The following is a 14308-nucleotide window of genomic DNA, read 5'->3' as shown; positions in this document are numbered from 1 at the left end:
TGAATTTACCCCTAACCCCTTTCTGACCTCGGACGGGATAGTACGTCCGAGGTCAGAAGCCCCGCTTTGATGCGGGCTCCGGCGGTGAGCCCACATCAAACCCGGGACATGTCAGCTGTTTTGAACAGCTAACATGTGCCCGCAATCGCGATTCACCCGCCGCTATTAAATTAGTTAAATGCCGCTGTCAAACGCTGACAGCGGCATTTAACCGGGGCTTCCGGCCGTAAATGATCGCATCGCCGACCCCCGTCACATGATCGGAGGTTGGCGATGCTTCTGCAGAGTAACCATAGAGGTCCTTGAGACCTCTATGGTTACTGATCCCGGATAGCTGTGAGCACCACCCTGTGGTCGGCGCTCATAGCACACCTGCATTTCTGCTGCATAGCAGCGATCTGATGATCGCTGCCATGTAGCAGAGGCGATCGAGTTGTGCCAGCTTCTAGCCTCCCATGGAGGCTATTGAAGCATGGCAAAAGTAAAAAAAAAAAATGTGACAAAAATAAATAAATAAATAAAAGTTTAAATCACCCCCCTTTCGTCCCATTCAAAATAAATCAATAAAAAAAAAAAAATCAAACCTACACATATTTGGTATCACCGCGTTCAGAATTGCCCAATCTATCAATAAAAAAGCATAAACCTGATCGCTAGACAGTGTAGTGAGAAAAAATTCAAAACGCCAGAATTACGTTTTTATGGTCGCCGCGACATTGCATTAAAATGCAATAACGGAAGATCAAAAGAACGTATCTGCACTGAAATGGTATCATTAAAAACGCCAGCTCGGCACGCAAAAAGATAAGCCCTCACCCGACCCCAGGTCCCGAAAAATGGAGACGCTACGGGTATCAGAAAATTGCACAATTTTTTTTTTTTTTTACCACTTAGATAAAAAATAACCTAGTCATGTTAGGTGTCTATGAACTCGTAATGACCTGGAGAATCATAATGGCAGGTCAGTTTTAGCATTTAGTGAACCTAGCAAAACAAACAAAAAACAAGTGTGGGATTGCGCTTTTTTTGCAATTTCACCGCACTTAGTATTTGTTTCCCATTTTCTAGTACACGGCATGCTAAAACCAATGATGTCGTTCAAAAGTACATCTCGTCCCACAAAAAATAAGCCCTCACATGGCCATATCGACGGAAAAATAAAAAAAGTTATGGCTCTGGGAAGGAGGGGAGCGAAAAACGAACACGGAAAAACGGAAAATCCCAAGGTCATGAAGGGGTTAATGACACTATTCATTCTACCACATAGTGTGCTGGAAAACAGGGAAAAAATTCAAAGTGTGTTGGAATTGCGATTCATCACTTGCTCTCCCCACCCCCCCACCTTCGATTCATCATTTGCAGTCCCCCATCCCCCACCCTCATTTCATGATATGCAGCCCCTCACCTTCAATCATTTGCAGGAACGCTCAGTTAAGCTGATATTTCCAGTGTACGGGGATGTCAGAAGAGGGTTTTCCTTTGTCTAGATGCCTTATGCAGCAAGAGACACTGATACCCATGTTCCTTATTAATTACTAGGGTCGACACTCCTGTACTAATCATGCTACATCGGCCCCGCCATTGGGGTGATGGTTGCCCTGACCCCTCCCCTAACTTCAGCATGTGCAGTCCTCCTTCCCACCTCACTTCATCATGTGCAGTCCCCCTTCCCCCTCACTTCATGTGTCCTCCTCCTCCCCCACTCATTTCATCTTGTGAAGTCCCCCTCTCATCCTTTCATGTGCAATCCCCCTCACTTCACCATTTGCAGTCCCCTCCCCCACTCATTTCATCATGTGCACTCCCCCTCCCCTCATGTGCAGTCTCCCTCCCTCCATCAGTTGCAGTCCCCTGCCCAACCCACTTCATGTGCACTCCCCCTCCCCCCAATCACTTCATCATGCGCACTCCCCCTCCCCCATTCACTTCATCATTTGCAGTCCCCTATCCCCTCCCTCCCTTCATCATTTGCAGTCCCCTATCCCCCCTCCCTTCATCATTTGCAGTCTCCCTCCATACCAATTTAATTCATTTTAGAAAGAAAAAAGTTTTACATATTTACCTCACAGACGATCCCCTGCAGGCGCATTTCTGCTTCTAGCATCCTCGTACATGTCGGAGCGGATGCGATTACATCATCGCGTACGCATCATCACCTGACAGGAAATCCAGAGAAGGCGTGGGGAGCAGTTCCGAGAAAGCTCCCAGGCCCTAGCACCGACCTGTCTGCCACAGCACTGTAGTGCACGAAGGGGCCTGGTGAGCAGAAGCACAAGAGAAGCCCAGGCCCCCCTCTGTACTGCTGCTCACTGTGCCCCATACAGCAGTAAGGGCAGTAATGCCCTGCTTTTGGGTCATTGTCTTTATGGAAGGTGAACCTCCGTTCCAGTCTCAAATCACTGACAGACCAACAGGTTTTGATCAAGAATATCAATATATTTCGCACCAGCCATCGTCCCCTCGACTTGGAACCATTTTTCCGTGATGCCACCACGTTTCACAGTGGGGATGGTATTCTTGGGGTGATGAGCTGTGTTGGTTTGGAGCCATGTTTACCTTGGTGGCCAAAAAGTTCAATTTTGGACCACAGGACCTTCCTCCATACATTTGGGGAGTCTCCCACATGTCTATAGGCAAACTCAAAACGAGCCCTACAATTTTTGGGTGTAGTAAAGGCTTTTTTTTGTGCCCACTCTTCCATAAAGGCCACCTCTATGGAGTATAGGTCTTATTGTGGTCGTATGGACAGATGCCCCAGTCTCTGGTAGGGAACTCTGCTGCTCCTTCAGGGTTACCTTTGATCTCTGTGCTGCCTCTATGATTAATGCCCTCCTTACCCGGGAAGAGTTTTGGTGGACGGCCCTCTCTTGGCAGGTTTGTTGTGGTACCATGTTCTTTTCATTCGACGGTGCTCCAGGGGATAATCAGAGACTGGGATTTTTTTTTTTTTTTTTTTTTCAATAACCCAACCCTGACTTGTACTTAACAACTTTGTCCCTGACTTGTTTGGAGATCTCCTTGGCCTTCATGGTGTTTGGTTAGTGGTGCCTCTTGCTTACTGGTGTTGGAGAAGCTGTGGCCTTTCAGAAAAGTGTATATACTGACTGACATGTGACACTTAGATCGCACACGGGAGGACATCCTGTCACCAAGCTGGTTTCCATGGAGATTGGCCATCAGAGCCTGACCAAGTGTGCACAGTAGCTACATTTCAGGAAAGGGTTCTTAAAACGTCATCCCCACTACAGCCAAGTATTCATATATTATTTAGGTTTTACATTTTTTAAATTTGTAATAAGGTTCTAGGAATATGACCTTTTCATGGTCTTTACTAATGGGGCGGGGCTTAGTTTTATTATGCAAAACAGCCTAAAGCCACTCCATGAGACTCGTGAGCCATGCCCTCTTCTAGAGACCATAAATAGTAGCCACTTTTGACCTGGTGTTGGGTTCTCTTTAATATCTTATATTCTCCTATTATTCCTCTAAAAAAAAAATGTAAGCATAAAATTGGCAACTGGGTCGTTACAATTCCCCTTGTCCCAACATAACCTGACATTAACAGCACCTATTAAGACAATATGAGGACTTTACATGGACAACTCCCTGACTGGTAGCACCCATTTGTCAATTTATTCATACATTTCTAGGAGCAATAACAAAAAGGATCAGCACAAAGCAGCCTTCAAATAAAACATACTCCTGAATTCTAATGTTAGAGGAATAAAAGTGCAGGGTGATTAACTCGCTACTCTACCGGGAAAATTGCTGTGACTTCTAAAAGGGATGGTCGGCCATAATGAAATTTGGACTGTACATACTTTGATTCATGAGACTGCAATGAACCTCAACAATGTGAAACATCCTCGTGCCAAGTGGTCTCGCCAAGTTGTGGCCTCATTGGCCGTCTCCACTACAAGATAGCCTGTCTACACTTCAGTAGTACGGGTGGTGCTGGCATTTTACACCTGTCGAATTCCTTCTTCATTTGTTGACAATGTACAGATACAGTTGGGAGTTTCTAAAGAATTTGGGAGGTCGAAATCCACCGTCCAAACCATGGATTGAAGCCCTCTTTGATGACAGAGTAATGAAGGGACTGTGACCACCAAGATTACCTGATTAAACATCACCAATTCTTTTTTCATTTGTGGTCAATTGAAGAGATAGGTGTACATTAACAATCCATGAACATCCACTTTTACCTTTGCTTAAATTTAGTTAAAAAGGATTCTCAGAATAATAAAAATAATAATAATAAAACACTTTCCCCTAAGGCTTCTTTTACACATACCGTTGTTTTGCGGCCCCAATAGATTTCTATGGGGCTGCACAAAAGGGACGCAATCATTTAACGGCCGTGAAAAAAGATAGAGCCTGCTCGATCTTTTTCACGGCTTACGGACACGGCCCCCATTGAAAACCAATGGGGCCGCAACCATAACGGAAGTTTGTTTTTGTGGTGCACCGTGACTTCCGGTTTTGCGTAACGCCGTTTTTTTCCCAATACTATTTCCATAGTATTGGAAACCTGAAAAACGACGATACGCAAGATTTTTTTGTGGTCTGTTATTGCAGCGATAAGGCCCGTAATAATGGGCCACAAAAAACATGGTATGTGTAAAAGAAGCCTTAGAGCCACACGTTAGACAATGAATGGAGCGGAGGTTGAGCCTATGTGAGTGGGGAATAAAGCAGAGGATCGCCTCCTCAGTTTCCAGCAGCCCTAAGACAGTGAATGGAGCGGAGGTGGAGCAGAAGCATCTCAGTTCCACTCAAATCAGGGAATTTGCAGATAAGTTTCGGGATCTATAGCGTCCTTTTGGGTCAAACAGGGGGCAACTATAAAAATTCAATATAATATTGTTACATGATGGCAATCCTATAGCTTGTAGTCTCCATGAAAACCCCTAGGTAGCCACATAGGCATGTAGAGCATAGACAGTTTGGGACAGAGTATCACAAACTCAATAATTTTTTTTTTTTCGTGAGGCAGTAACTCATCTGGGCATAATCCGAGCCAAGAAAGAACACGTCTGTAAGAATTGTGACTTGATTTTCCCTTTAAAGACGGCATTTTTCTCATAGGATTTCCACTACATGCTCAAATACACTCCCACAGCAGCAGGAATTTGTCCAAACTGACAAACCTAGAAGTGTGGGGGGAGAAAAATACATTTTGACACAGACACAAAACATAGGATGAATATTTGGAAACTTGTATTTATGGTAAGGAAACAAAAAAGGGGGAAAACAATTAACAGCAGCCCCCAATCTCACCCGCCGGTTATTAAAAAGTGCATCCATCCAATACACCGATCCCATGTAGGAAAGCACTTCGCAATGTAACACATTCCTTTAACCTCGTGTCTACCAAATCTTCCTCGATGATGCTTTATTCTAGGTTTGTGGGCAGGACAGGGTTAAGAATCCCTGAAAAACATCATCGACATACTAAACGTGTCCTCGTCCATGATTATGTGCAAATACCAGACCGAAACTGAAATCCTCCGACAAACACGGGTGGAAAAAAAATAAAATAACTGATGTTGTACCTCCAGCTTATTCCACGTAACAAGAACATTTATGAAGTGAAACATAACTTTTTTTCACCCTTTTTGACCTTTTGCGCAAAAAAGAAAAAAAAAGTATTTGTATGAAAATATAAATTAAAAAAAAGGCTCAAAACGACACTAGACATAATGCAAAAACCTCCACGCTGCCAGAAGGAAGGACGACGCATTGCACAGCAACGGCTCGCACTCACCCCCACCGGGAGCCAAGGGGTCCGGGAATGATCGGACTCGGAGGGGTCTGTAACAGCAACACAAAGTTAAGGCAGAGTCCTCCGTATAGGATGGCGCCATACTGTGGATCTCGCTGGCGGTAGAAGTCATACATGGGTTTAAGCCTTTGTTCAGTACGTCCATTTGATCTGGCAGTTCTGTATCAAGTCCCTTGTATATACAGATATGGGCGAGAATCCATTTTCTTGAAAAGATGGTGTTTGATGGATAGTGATGTGATGGGTTAAAAAGTGTTCTCCCATCTTAGAGATTTAAGTCATAAGTGTCTGATAGTTGATGGACCCCTCGTCTATCTTGGGGAAGGGGCCTCATTGCCTCAGAATGTAGAGGTGGACTGAACGCACAGCTCTCCATCATTTGTAGAGGCGTCCGAGAAATATGAATACACCTTTAAGGCCTGCAGGTAAATTTAGAGGGGCTTTCTCATTTTCTTAAACTGGGTAAAATGTCAAAGTGATTGTAAAAACAATCACAGTTCAGGCCGGAGCCACGCTCTGATGCGCTCCCGAAGGAACAGCGTGAGAAAACCCCCTTTAAAAAGGTTTTTGCTATGTAATCTGAGAACAACATGATGTAGGGGCAGAGACCCTGATTCCAGAGATGTGTAACTTAATGAGCTGTGTTTTGATGTTTCAATAAAAATCAGACTTAGCAGATTATCATTACAGGACTCTGTGTCTTGTGCCTCCTGGTCCAACCATGCCCCCATCAAAGATTAAAATACAAAAGCAGCCAATCAGTGGCATGAGTGGGGTTATACAGAGCTCAGTATTCTGAGCTCTGCAGCAAAGAAAACTGTGATTGCACCCACTAAAGCAGGGGTGGGAACCTCAGGCCCCAGGGCCACATACGGCCCTCGATGACCTTTTATCAGGCCCCAGAGCAGATTCTCAGGGACAGATTCTTGGGCAGGGAGCTGTATTTTGATTACAACCAGCTCATTAAATTTCTTCTTGCTCTGTTAGCACATACACAGTGCTCACTACTGAACACTGAAGGGCATGCAATGAAAGATTACGTCCTGACACCAATGCCAGAGTCAGGATGCACTTTGTGGTACAGTCCCCGAAGGATGGGATAAATATCCAAATGACCCTTGGAAGAAAAAAAAAAAAAAGATTCCCCACCCCTGCTCTGAAGTATCGCTGGAATCAGGGTCCATGTACCTACATCGTGCTGCTGTCAGATTACACAGCAAAAACCTGCTGACAGATTCCCTTTAAGGTATTAAGCTCACACTTGAATAATAGAATTAAAGGCAATGAACGTATATGTATGAGGGCATTAGGATTGTGGCCCCAAAGACAAATCTATAGCAGGGCCCCATTTAAAGAACTGTTGCATTACTATGAGAAGCGGGGGTTTCATGCCCCCGCTAAAGTGCCAGGGTCCATGTGCAAATGCATCCTCTTCTTGCAAGTCATTTAATGAAGACATGTAGGGTCATGGAGCCTTGGAGATATCCAAACTAGATGATAAAATGACATGGCTTCGATCTTACTGCCATTATCAAATGCACACTGGTTATACTGTAGTGTAGGCACGAGCTGAGATGCCAGCTTGAAATGTGATAATGCATAGAAAATAACATTGGAATGGAAAGAGAAGGTTATGCCCAGTGTCCCTGCAGGACTGATACAACGGTGGACGCATCTGGGATTAGATTTCACATTCTGATAAGTCGCTCTGCAGCTTGATACAGATCAGACGGCATCAAGCAATAAAAGCATGCCCTCACCGTACTGCAATGTGGGCATGAACTTACGAGTTAAATGGGGAAATAAAATACAAAAAAAAAAGTAATAAAAATAAAAAATAAAAATTATGGGACAAGCAGCCAGGTTAGAAAAATGCCAATGATTAGTTATTGACCTTGATTTCTATAAAGAACAGCAGGTATTTGCAGATGTGACACTGGCAGGACTTGTGCCGGGTACAAGTGGGCAGTATCTTGTAGTGTGCAATCAGAGCCCTGAACCCGCTGCGGAACGTTCTGACTGCTAATAACACAGTCTTGTATCACCTCTATCTCTGAATGCTGACAACACAGCAGAGGTATCGGCTCAAAGTTTCCTGTGCCAAGAAGCCAGACCTGGTTTCCTCCTGTAAACCTTAGTTCAGTGGAGGCATAATTGTGCAAAAAGAAAAATTAGATGCTGGACATCATACGGGCAGGCCAAAACGGTGTTTCTTTTTCTTAACAGATTTGGAATTTGTTAGCCTACGGAGGTCCTCGTCACCATCAGACTCTTCCATTTCATCATCAGCTGAAATGAGGATCTATTGAGGAAAAAAAACAAAAACATGAAATACATATTTCCATTAATTTATACACATTTCCACAAACATATATAATATTCTACAAACGTGTGTATATAAACACACAGATACATACACTGCTCAAAAAAATAAAGGGAACACTAAAATACCACATCCTAGATATCACTGAATGAAATATTTCAGTTGCAAATTTTTACTATATAGTGGAATGCATTGAGAACAGTAAAACCTAAAAATGATCAATGTAAATCACAATTAATATCCCACGGAGGTCTGGAGTTGGAATGACGCTCAAAATCAAAGTGGAAAATGAAGTTACAGGCTGATCCAACTTCAGTGAAAATGCCTCAAGACAAGGAAATGATGCTCAGCTGTGTGTGTGGCCTCCATGTGCCTGTATGACCTCCCTACTGTACAACGCCTGGGCATGCTCCTGATGTGGCGGCGGATGGTCTCCTGAGGGATCTCCTCCCAGACCTGGACTAAAGCATCCACCAACTCCTGGACAGTCTGTGGTGCAATGTAGCGTTGGTGGATGGAACGAGACATGATGTCCCAGATGTGCTCAATCAGATTCAGGTCTGGGGAACGGGTGGGCCAGTCCATAGCTTCAATGCCTTCATCTTGCAGGAACTGCTGACACACTCGAGCCACATCAGTTCTGGCATTGTCCTGCATTAGGAGGAACCCAGGGCCAACCGCACCAGGTTATGGTCTCAAGGGGTCTGAGGATCTCATCTCAGTACCTAATGGCAGTCAGGGTACCTCTCGCGAGCACATGGAGGGCTGTGCAGTGTGCAGCCCTCCAAAGAAATGCCACCCCACACCATTACTGACCCACTGCCAAATCGGTCATGCTGAAGCATGTTGCAGGCAGCAGATCGCTCTCCACGGCGTCTCCAGACTCTGTTACATCTGTCACATGTGCTCAGTGTGAACCTGTTTTCATCTGTGAAGAGCACAGGGCGCCAGTGGTCAATTTGCCATTCCTGGTATTCTGTGGCAAATGCCAAGCATCCTGCTCGGTGTTGGGCTGTGAGCACAACCTCCATCTTTGGACGTCGGGCACTCAGACCATCCTCATGGAGTCGGTTTCTAACCTTTTGTGCAGACACATGCACATTTGTTGCCTGCTAGAGGTCATTTTGCATGGCTCTGGCAGTGCTCCTCCTGTTCCTCCTTGCACAAAGGCTGAGGTAGCGGTCCTGCTGCTGGATTGTTGCCCTCCTACTGACCCCTCCATGTCTCCTGGTGTACTGGCCTGTCTCATGGTAGCGCCTCCAGCCTCTGGACACTACGCTGACAGACACAGCAAACCTTCTTGCCACAGCTCGCATTGATGTGCCATCCTGGATGAGCTGCTCTACCTGAGCCACTTGTGTGGGTTGTAGAGTCCGTCTCATGCTACCACGAGTGTGAAAGCACAACCAACATTCAAAAGTGACCTAAGAATCAGCCAGAAAGCATTGGTACTGAGATGTGGTCTGTGGTCCCCACCTGCAGAACCACTCCTTTATTGAGGATGTCTTGATAATTGCCAATTATTTCCATCTATTGTCTATTCCATTTGCACAACAACATGTGAAATTGATTGTCAAACAGTGTTGCTTCCTAAGTGGACAGTTTGATTTCATAGAGGTTTGTTTTACTTGGAGTTATATTTTGTTGTTTAAGTGGCCCTTTATTTTTCTGAGCAGTGTGTATATAATATATATATATATATATATATATATATATATATATATATATATATATATATATATATATATATATATATATATATATATATATATATATATATATATATATATATATATATATATATATAGGGACCCCTATACCCAGACTTTCATCACGTGGGTGGAAATAGGTAATGAATGTGTTTTGTGATGGCAAAATAGCTTTGAAAGGCGTTTTCCAAAATTATGTTTATTTTACTTTCTATTCATTTCATGACGTAGCACAACACAAAGTATACATTTTCACTGCACTGTTAGGCTGTGTGCTCTTTGCGTTTTTGCCGTGGTTTTCTTTTCTGTGCAGATTTGTCACTTGATGCCAGCAAAGTGAATGAGAATCCTGAAGTCTCCTGAACACGTTGGTTATTTTTGACTTGCATATTTAGATCTGCAGCATGTCAATTATGTCAGTGTTTTTGCTTCAGATTTCATCCATACTAATGAGTGGGGGACAAACCAGCACCAAAAAGGCATGCTAAAAAAAAAAAAGTTAAAAATGCTCCAAATATTTAATGCACATACCCTCAGCTAGTCTTACAGTGCAGAGCCTGTATACTGTTTGGCCACTAGATGTCAGTAATTCTGAAAACTTTAATACAGTGAAACCTGTATATGAGACCATCTTACTTGAGCCGATCACCTTTGATCTAGGCTAGGTTTCACTTACTCTTAGATCTGATTAAGACTGACCATCTGGGAAACCAATTTTTAGTGATTCAGTAAACACTTTTTTTGAAACATTTTTCAGGATTCTTCCTCATTAGTATGGCAATCATTCAGCAAAACACAAGAAAGCATTGTTACCGGAGAGAACAAGGTGTTCGTGTGACTTTAGCAGCCATTTCACAATAGCGAGAGGGAAACTGTAATGTTTCCACGACATAACACACATTAACACTTAAAGGTTTTTTTCCCACAAACAAAGTTAGTTTCAATCAACATTTTTTTCACTACATCTTGGAATAATAATAACTTCCACAATTGGATGTGTTTAAATAAAATGTTCCTGTGCTGAGATAATCTTATAAATAATTGTGTCCCTGCTGTGTAATGGCTGTGTCTGACCGTATAGGGACATGGTCTGATCATACCACAGCTCCTGGGCAAAGAGAGGATACAGACAGGACAGCACGGGATCAAAGCTGATTGCCTGTTTTTTAAATAACAATTTAATGCTCACAAAAAGAATCTGCTGTGATTCCATGCTGTCCTGTCTGTATACTCTTTTGCTCTCCCCTGCCCAGGGGCTGTGGTATGATCAGACCATGTCCCTGCACGGTCAGACACAGCCATTACATAGTACACAGCAGGGGCACATTTAGAAGATTATCTCAGCACAGGAACATTTTTGTTAAACACATCCAATTGTGGAAGTTATTATTATTACAAGATCTATTAATTAAAACGTACTTTGTTGGTGGAAAAAAAAACCTTTAAGGCAAAACCTTTCCTTTCTAGGCCTTGAACCAACTTACAAAATGGAATCGCACAGGCTTCTGCCAGGAGTACTGTGCCTCCGGCCGTGCCACTGAGCGTCATAACACTGACGGCATTGTGTTCTGGACAGGATTTTAATTTTACTGCAGATCCCTACTAAGAACAGATACACATATAACCAGCTGAGGCATGGTCACTGAGAATTAAAGGGGGTTTCCGTAGAAGGGAAGATTGTTTTCCCTTCCCACAGGACAGAAGTCACACACGTGCGCTGCCATTCCTGCCAGCTGTAGCTTTGAATGACACTATTCACATTATGAAACGTGCAGAGCAACAGGTAAATGGTGCAATTCCTCCATTACTCCATTTTTACAGCTTTCATTGTGCGGTACAGATGACCTGGGAACACGATTCTCTATGTCTCTATGTTACGGCCATATCAAACTTGTATAGCGTGCTGTTTTTTTTTTTTCCTTTTGATTTTTTAAGATATTAACAGGCTGAAAAAAAACTTTTCAGAACGGTTACCGTCGATGTGCTGTCTCAAGGCTTGTTTCCAGTATATTCTTGTTTCCAGTATATTCAACATTTTGACAGCTAGCTTTATTTTTTTTTTGCATTTTTGAGGGCAGTTGTTGCAACAGAAAAAACAAAAAAAAACAAAAACAAAACACACCAATCTGGTATTTCGATTTTTTTTCTTTGTCTTTACAGCATTTATTGTACAGGTTAGTTTGATATTTTGATAGATCAGACTTTTTGATTCAGCAGTATCATTAATTCTTTTTTATTTGTAAAACACACACGTGTTTAAGAATGAAATAATAATGATGATGTTGAGGCATCTATCAGATCAATCAAAAGATCAAATTAACCCGTACAATAAATGCCATAAAGATGAAAAATTGAAATGCCAGAATTGGAGTTTTTTTTGGTGGTGTTGCATTATCTCCCCCAAAAATAAAAAAGCTGTAGCATTGCAGTACAAAGAGCAAGTTAAATGCCCTAGAGGGACTTAAAAATAAAGTAATAAGTGATAAATAAGAAAATAAAAAAAGTGCGATTTATATTATATATTTTTTTTCCACTTTTAGTTATTACTTTATTTTTAAGTCCCTTTAGGCCTTTATACTGCAGTACTCGTGAGCCCGTTCCATACACCTGCAGGTGTTGTGTGACGTACCATGATGTCACACGTCCCTGCGCTTTTAGTTGCTGTCTGTTAGGAGGACAGGGAGCACATTCAAGAGAAGCCATTGGAAGTCTTACACAGATGAATCACATAGGAAAACACTCACTTCAGATTCAGAATCATCATATGAGGCTGCCCGCCGGTATCGGACCTTATTTCCGTTGCGAGACTCTGGACTGCCTGCTTTCTCTTCCATTTTGGCTTTTGTCTTGCCCTTCTTCATCAGAAAGTTGTCCACCACCCAGAACATCAATGCCTGTTGTAGAAACAGCTTCTTATTTATGGAGTTATATGTTGACCAGCACAAAATTCAGAAATGGCGCAACTTTAAAAAGTCTTACATGTAACAAAAAAAAAACATTCCGTAGCCCCCATATACTAAGCATCAGGGTGGTCTGAGTCCTACTCTGCAGTAATGTTCTAAAACAATAATGCATAGTAGCGCATCAGGCTACATGTAATCATGTAGCTGCAAGAGCAAAAATCCAGTTGTCAGAGACAGCCGGAGTCCCCATAGAGAAGGTAGATGGTTTATTACCGTCTGCGCCTTCTCTATTGCTGTGTACACAGTGATAGGAAGAGCTTCCTCCTCCATGCACTCATGGGACTGGGACTGGGACTGCTACTGCTATACAACATATAAAATACCCCAAATGAAAAACAAATGAATGGATAAGGGAAAAAAATTTCTGTGTACTCACCGTAAAATCATTTTCTCCGATCCACTCATTGGGGGACACAGGACCATGGGTGTTATGCTGCTGTCACTAGGAGGCTGACACTAAGTTGAGACAAAAAGTTAGCTCCTCCCCTGCAGTATACATCCTCATGCTGGCTTCCAGAGACCCAGTTCAGTGCAAAAGCAGTAGGAGATTAATAATATATTACATAACATTAGAGTATAACATGTCAGAGAAAGTCAAGAACCAAAAAGGTAACGAGCCATAAGGCTAACAGGGTGGGTGCTGTGTCCCCCAATGAGTGGTTCGGAGAAAATGATTTTACGGTGAGTACACAAAAATCCCTATTTCTCCTTCACCACATTGGGGGACACAGGACCATGGGACGTCCCAAAGCAGTCCCTGGGTGGGGAACAATACAACCAAATAACTCTGTGTACCATCTGACTATAAATGCACAATGGCCGCCTGCAGAATACGTCTGCCAAGGGCCGCATCCACGGAAGATTGAGTGTGGACATTGTAGACCATGTTGCAGCCTTGCAAACCTGCTCCGCTGTTGCCTGGTGCCGAATGGCCCAGGAAGCACCCATTGACCGAGTAGAGTGTGCTCCAACCCCCGCCGGGATAGGTCTGCCCCTGACCCGATAAGATTCTTGGATAGCCGATCGCATCCATCTGACTATCGTAGCCTTAGACGCGGCTGAACCCTTTCTGTGACCCTCCGGGAGGACAAAGAGGGAGTCCGATTTACAGAAGGGAGCAGTCCTAGAAACGTACCTCTTGAGGGCCCGTACCACATCCAAGGTGTGAAGGGCCTTTTCGACCCTATGTCTCAGCTGTGGGCAGCAGGAGGGAAGAATGATATCTTCATTAAGGTGGAAGGATGAAACCACCTTAGGGAGAAAAGCCGCAGATGGGCATAGGATTACTTTGTCCTGGTGGAAGGAAAGGCGCCCGGCAGGATAGTGCGGCCAACTCCGAGACACGCCCAATAGATGTTACTGCCACAAGGAAGGCAACCTTCCAGGAGAGGATGGTCAGCGAGACATCCTGCAGAGGTTCAAACGGAGATTCCTGAAGGACGCTTAGGACCAAATTGAGATCCCAGGTCTCTAACGGCATTCTGGGGGGTACCACGTGGGAGACCCCTTGAATAAAGGTCCTGACTTG

At 43.5% G+C, this 14308-nt stretch overlaps 1 protein-coding gene across 1 annotated transcript in view; it reads right to left on the bottom strand.

Moving 5' to 3' along the window:
* Positions 1 to 5198: 5198 nt before the first annotated feature.
* The window catches only part of STIMATE (STIM activating enhancer), a 30180-nt gene continuing 21070 nt past the window's right edge, over positions 5199 to 14308 (bottom strand). Inside the window, exons 7-8 of the mRNA XM_077276358.1 lie at positions 12562 to 12711; positions 5199 to 8087 (exon numbers count right to left, since the gene is read on the bottom strand). Of these exons, the coding sequence (XP_077132473.1) occupies positions 7971 to 8087; positions 12562 to 12711 (267 nt within the window). The 3' untranslated portion in view covers positions 5199 to 7970. The remainder of the gene's footprint in view (positions 8088 to 12561; positions 12712 to 14308) is intronic.

Source organism: Ranitomeya variabilis, chromosome 8 (assembly GCF_051348905.1).
Source record: "Ranitomeya variabilis isolate aRanVar5 chromosome 8, aRanVar5.hap1, whole genome shotgun sequence".
NCBI classification, from domain to species: domain Eukaryota; kingdom Metazoa; phylum Chordata; class Amphibia; order Anura; family Dendrobatidae; genus Ranitomeya; species Ranitomeya variabilis.
This window is presented reverse-complemented; position numbering and strand designations above follow the sequence as displayed.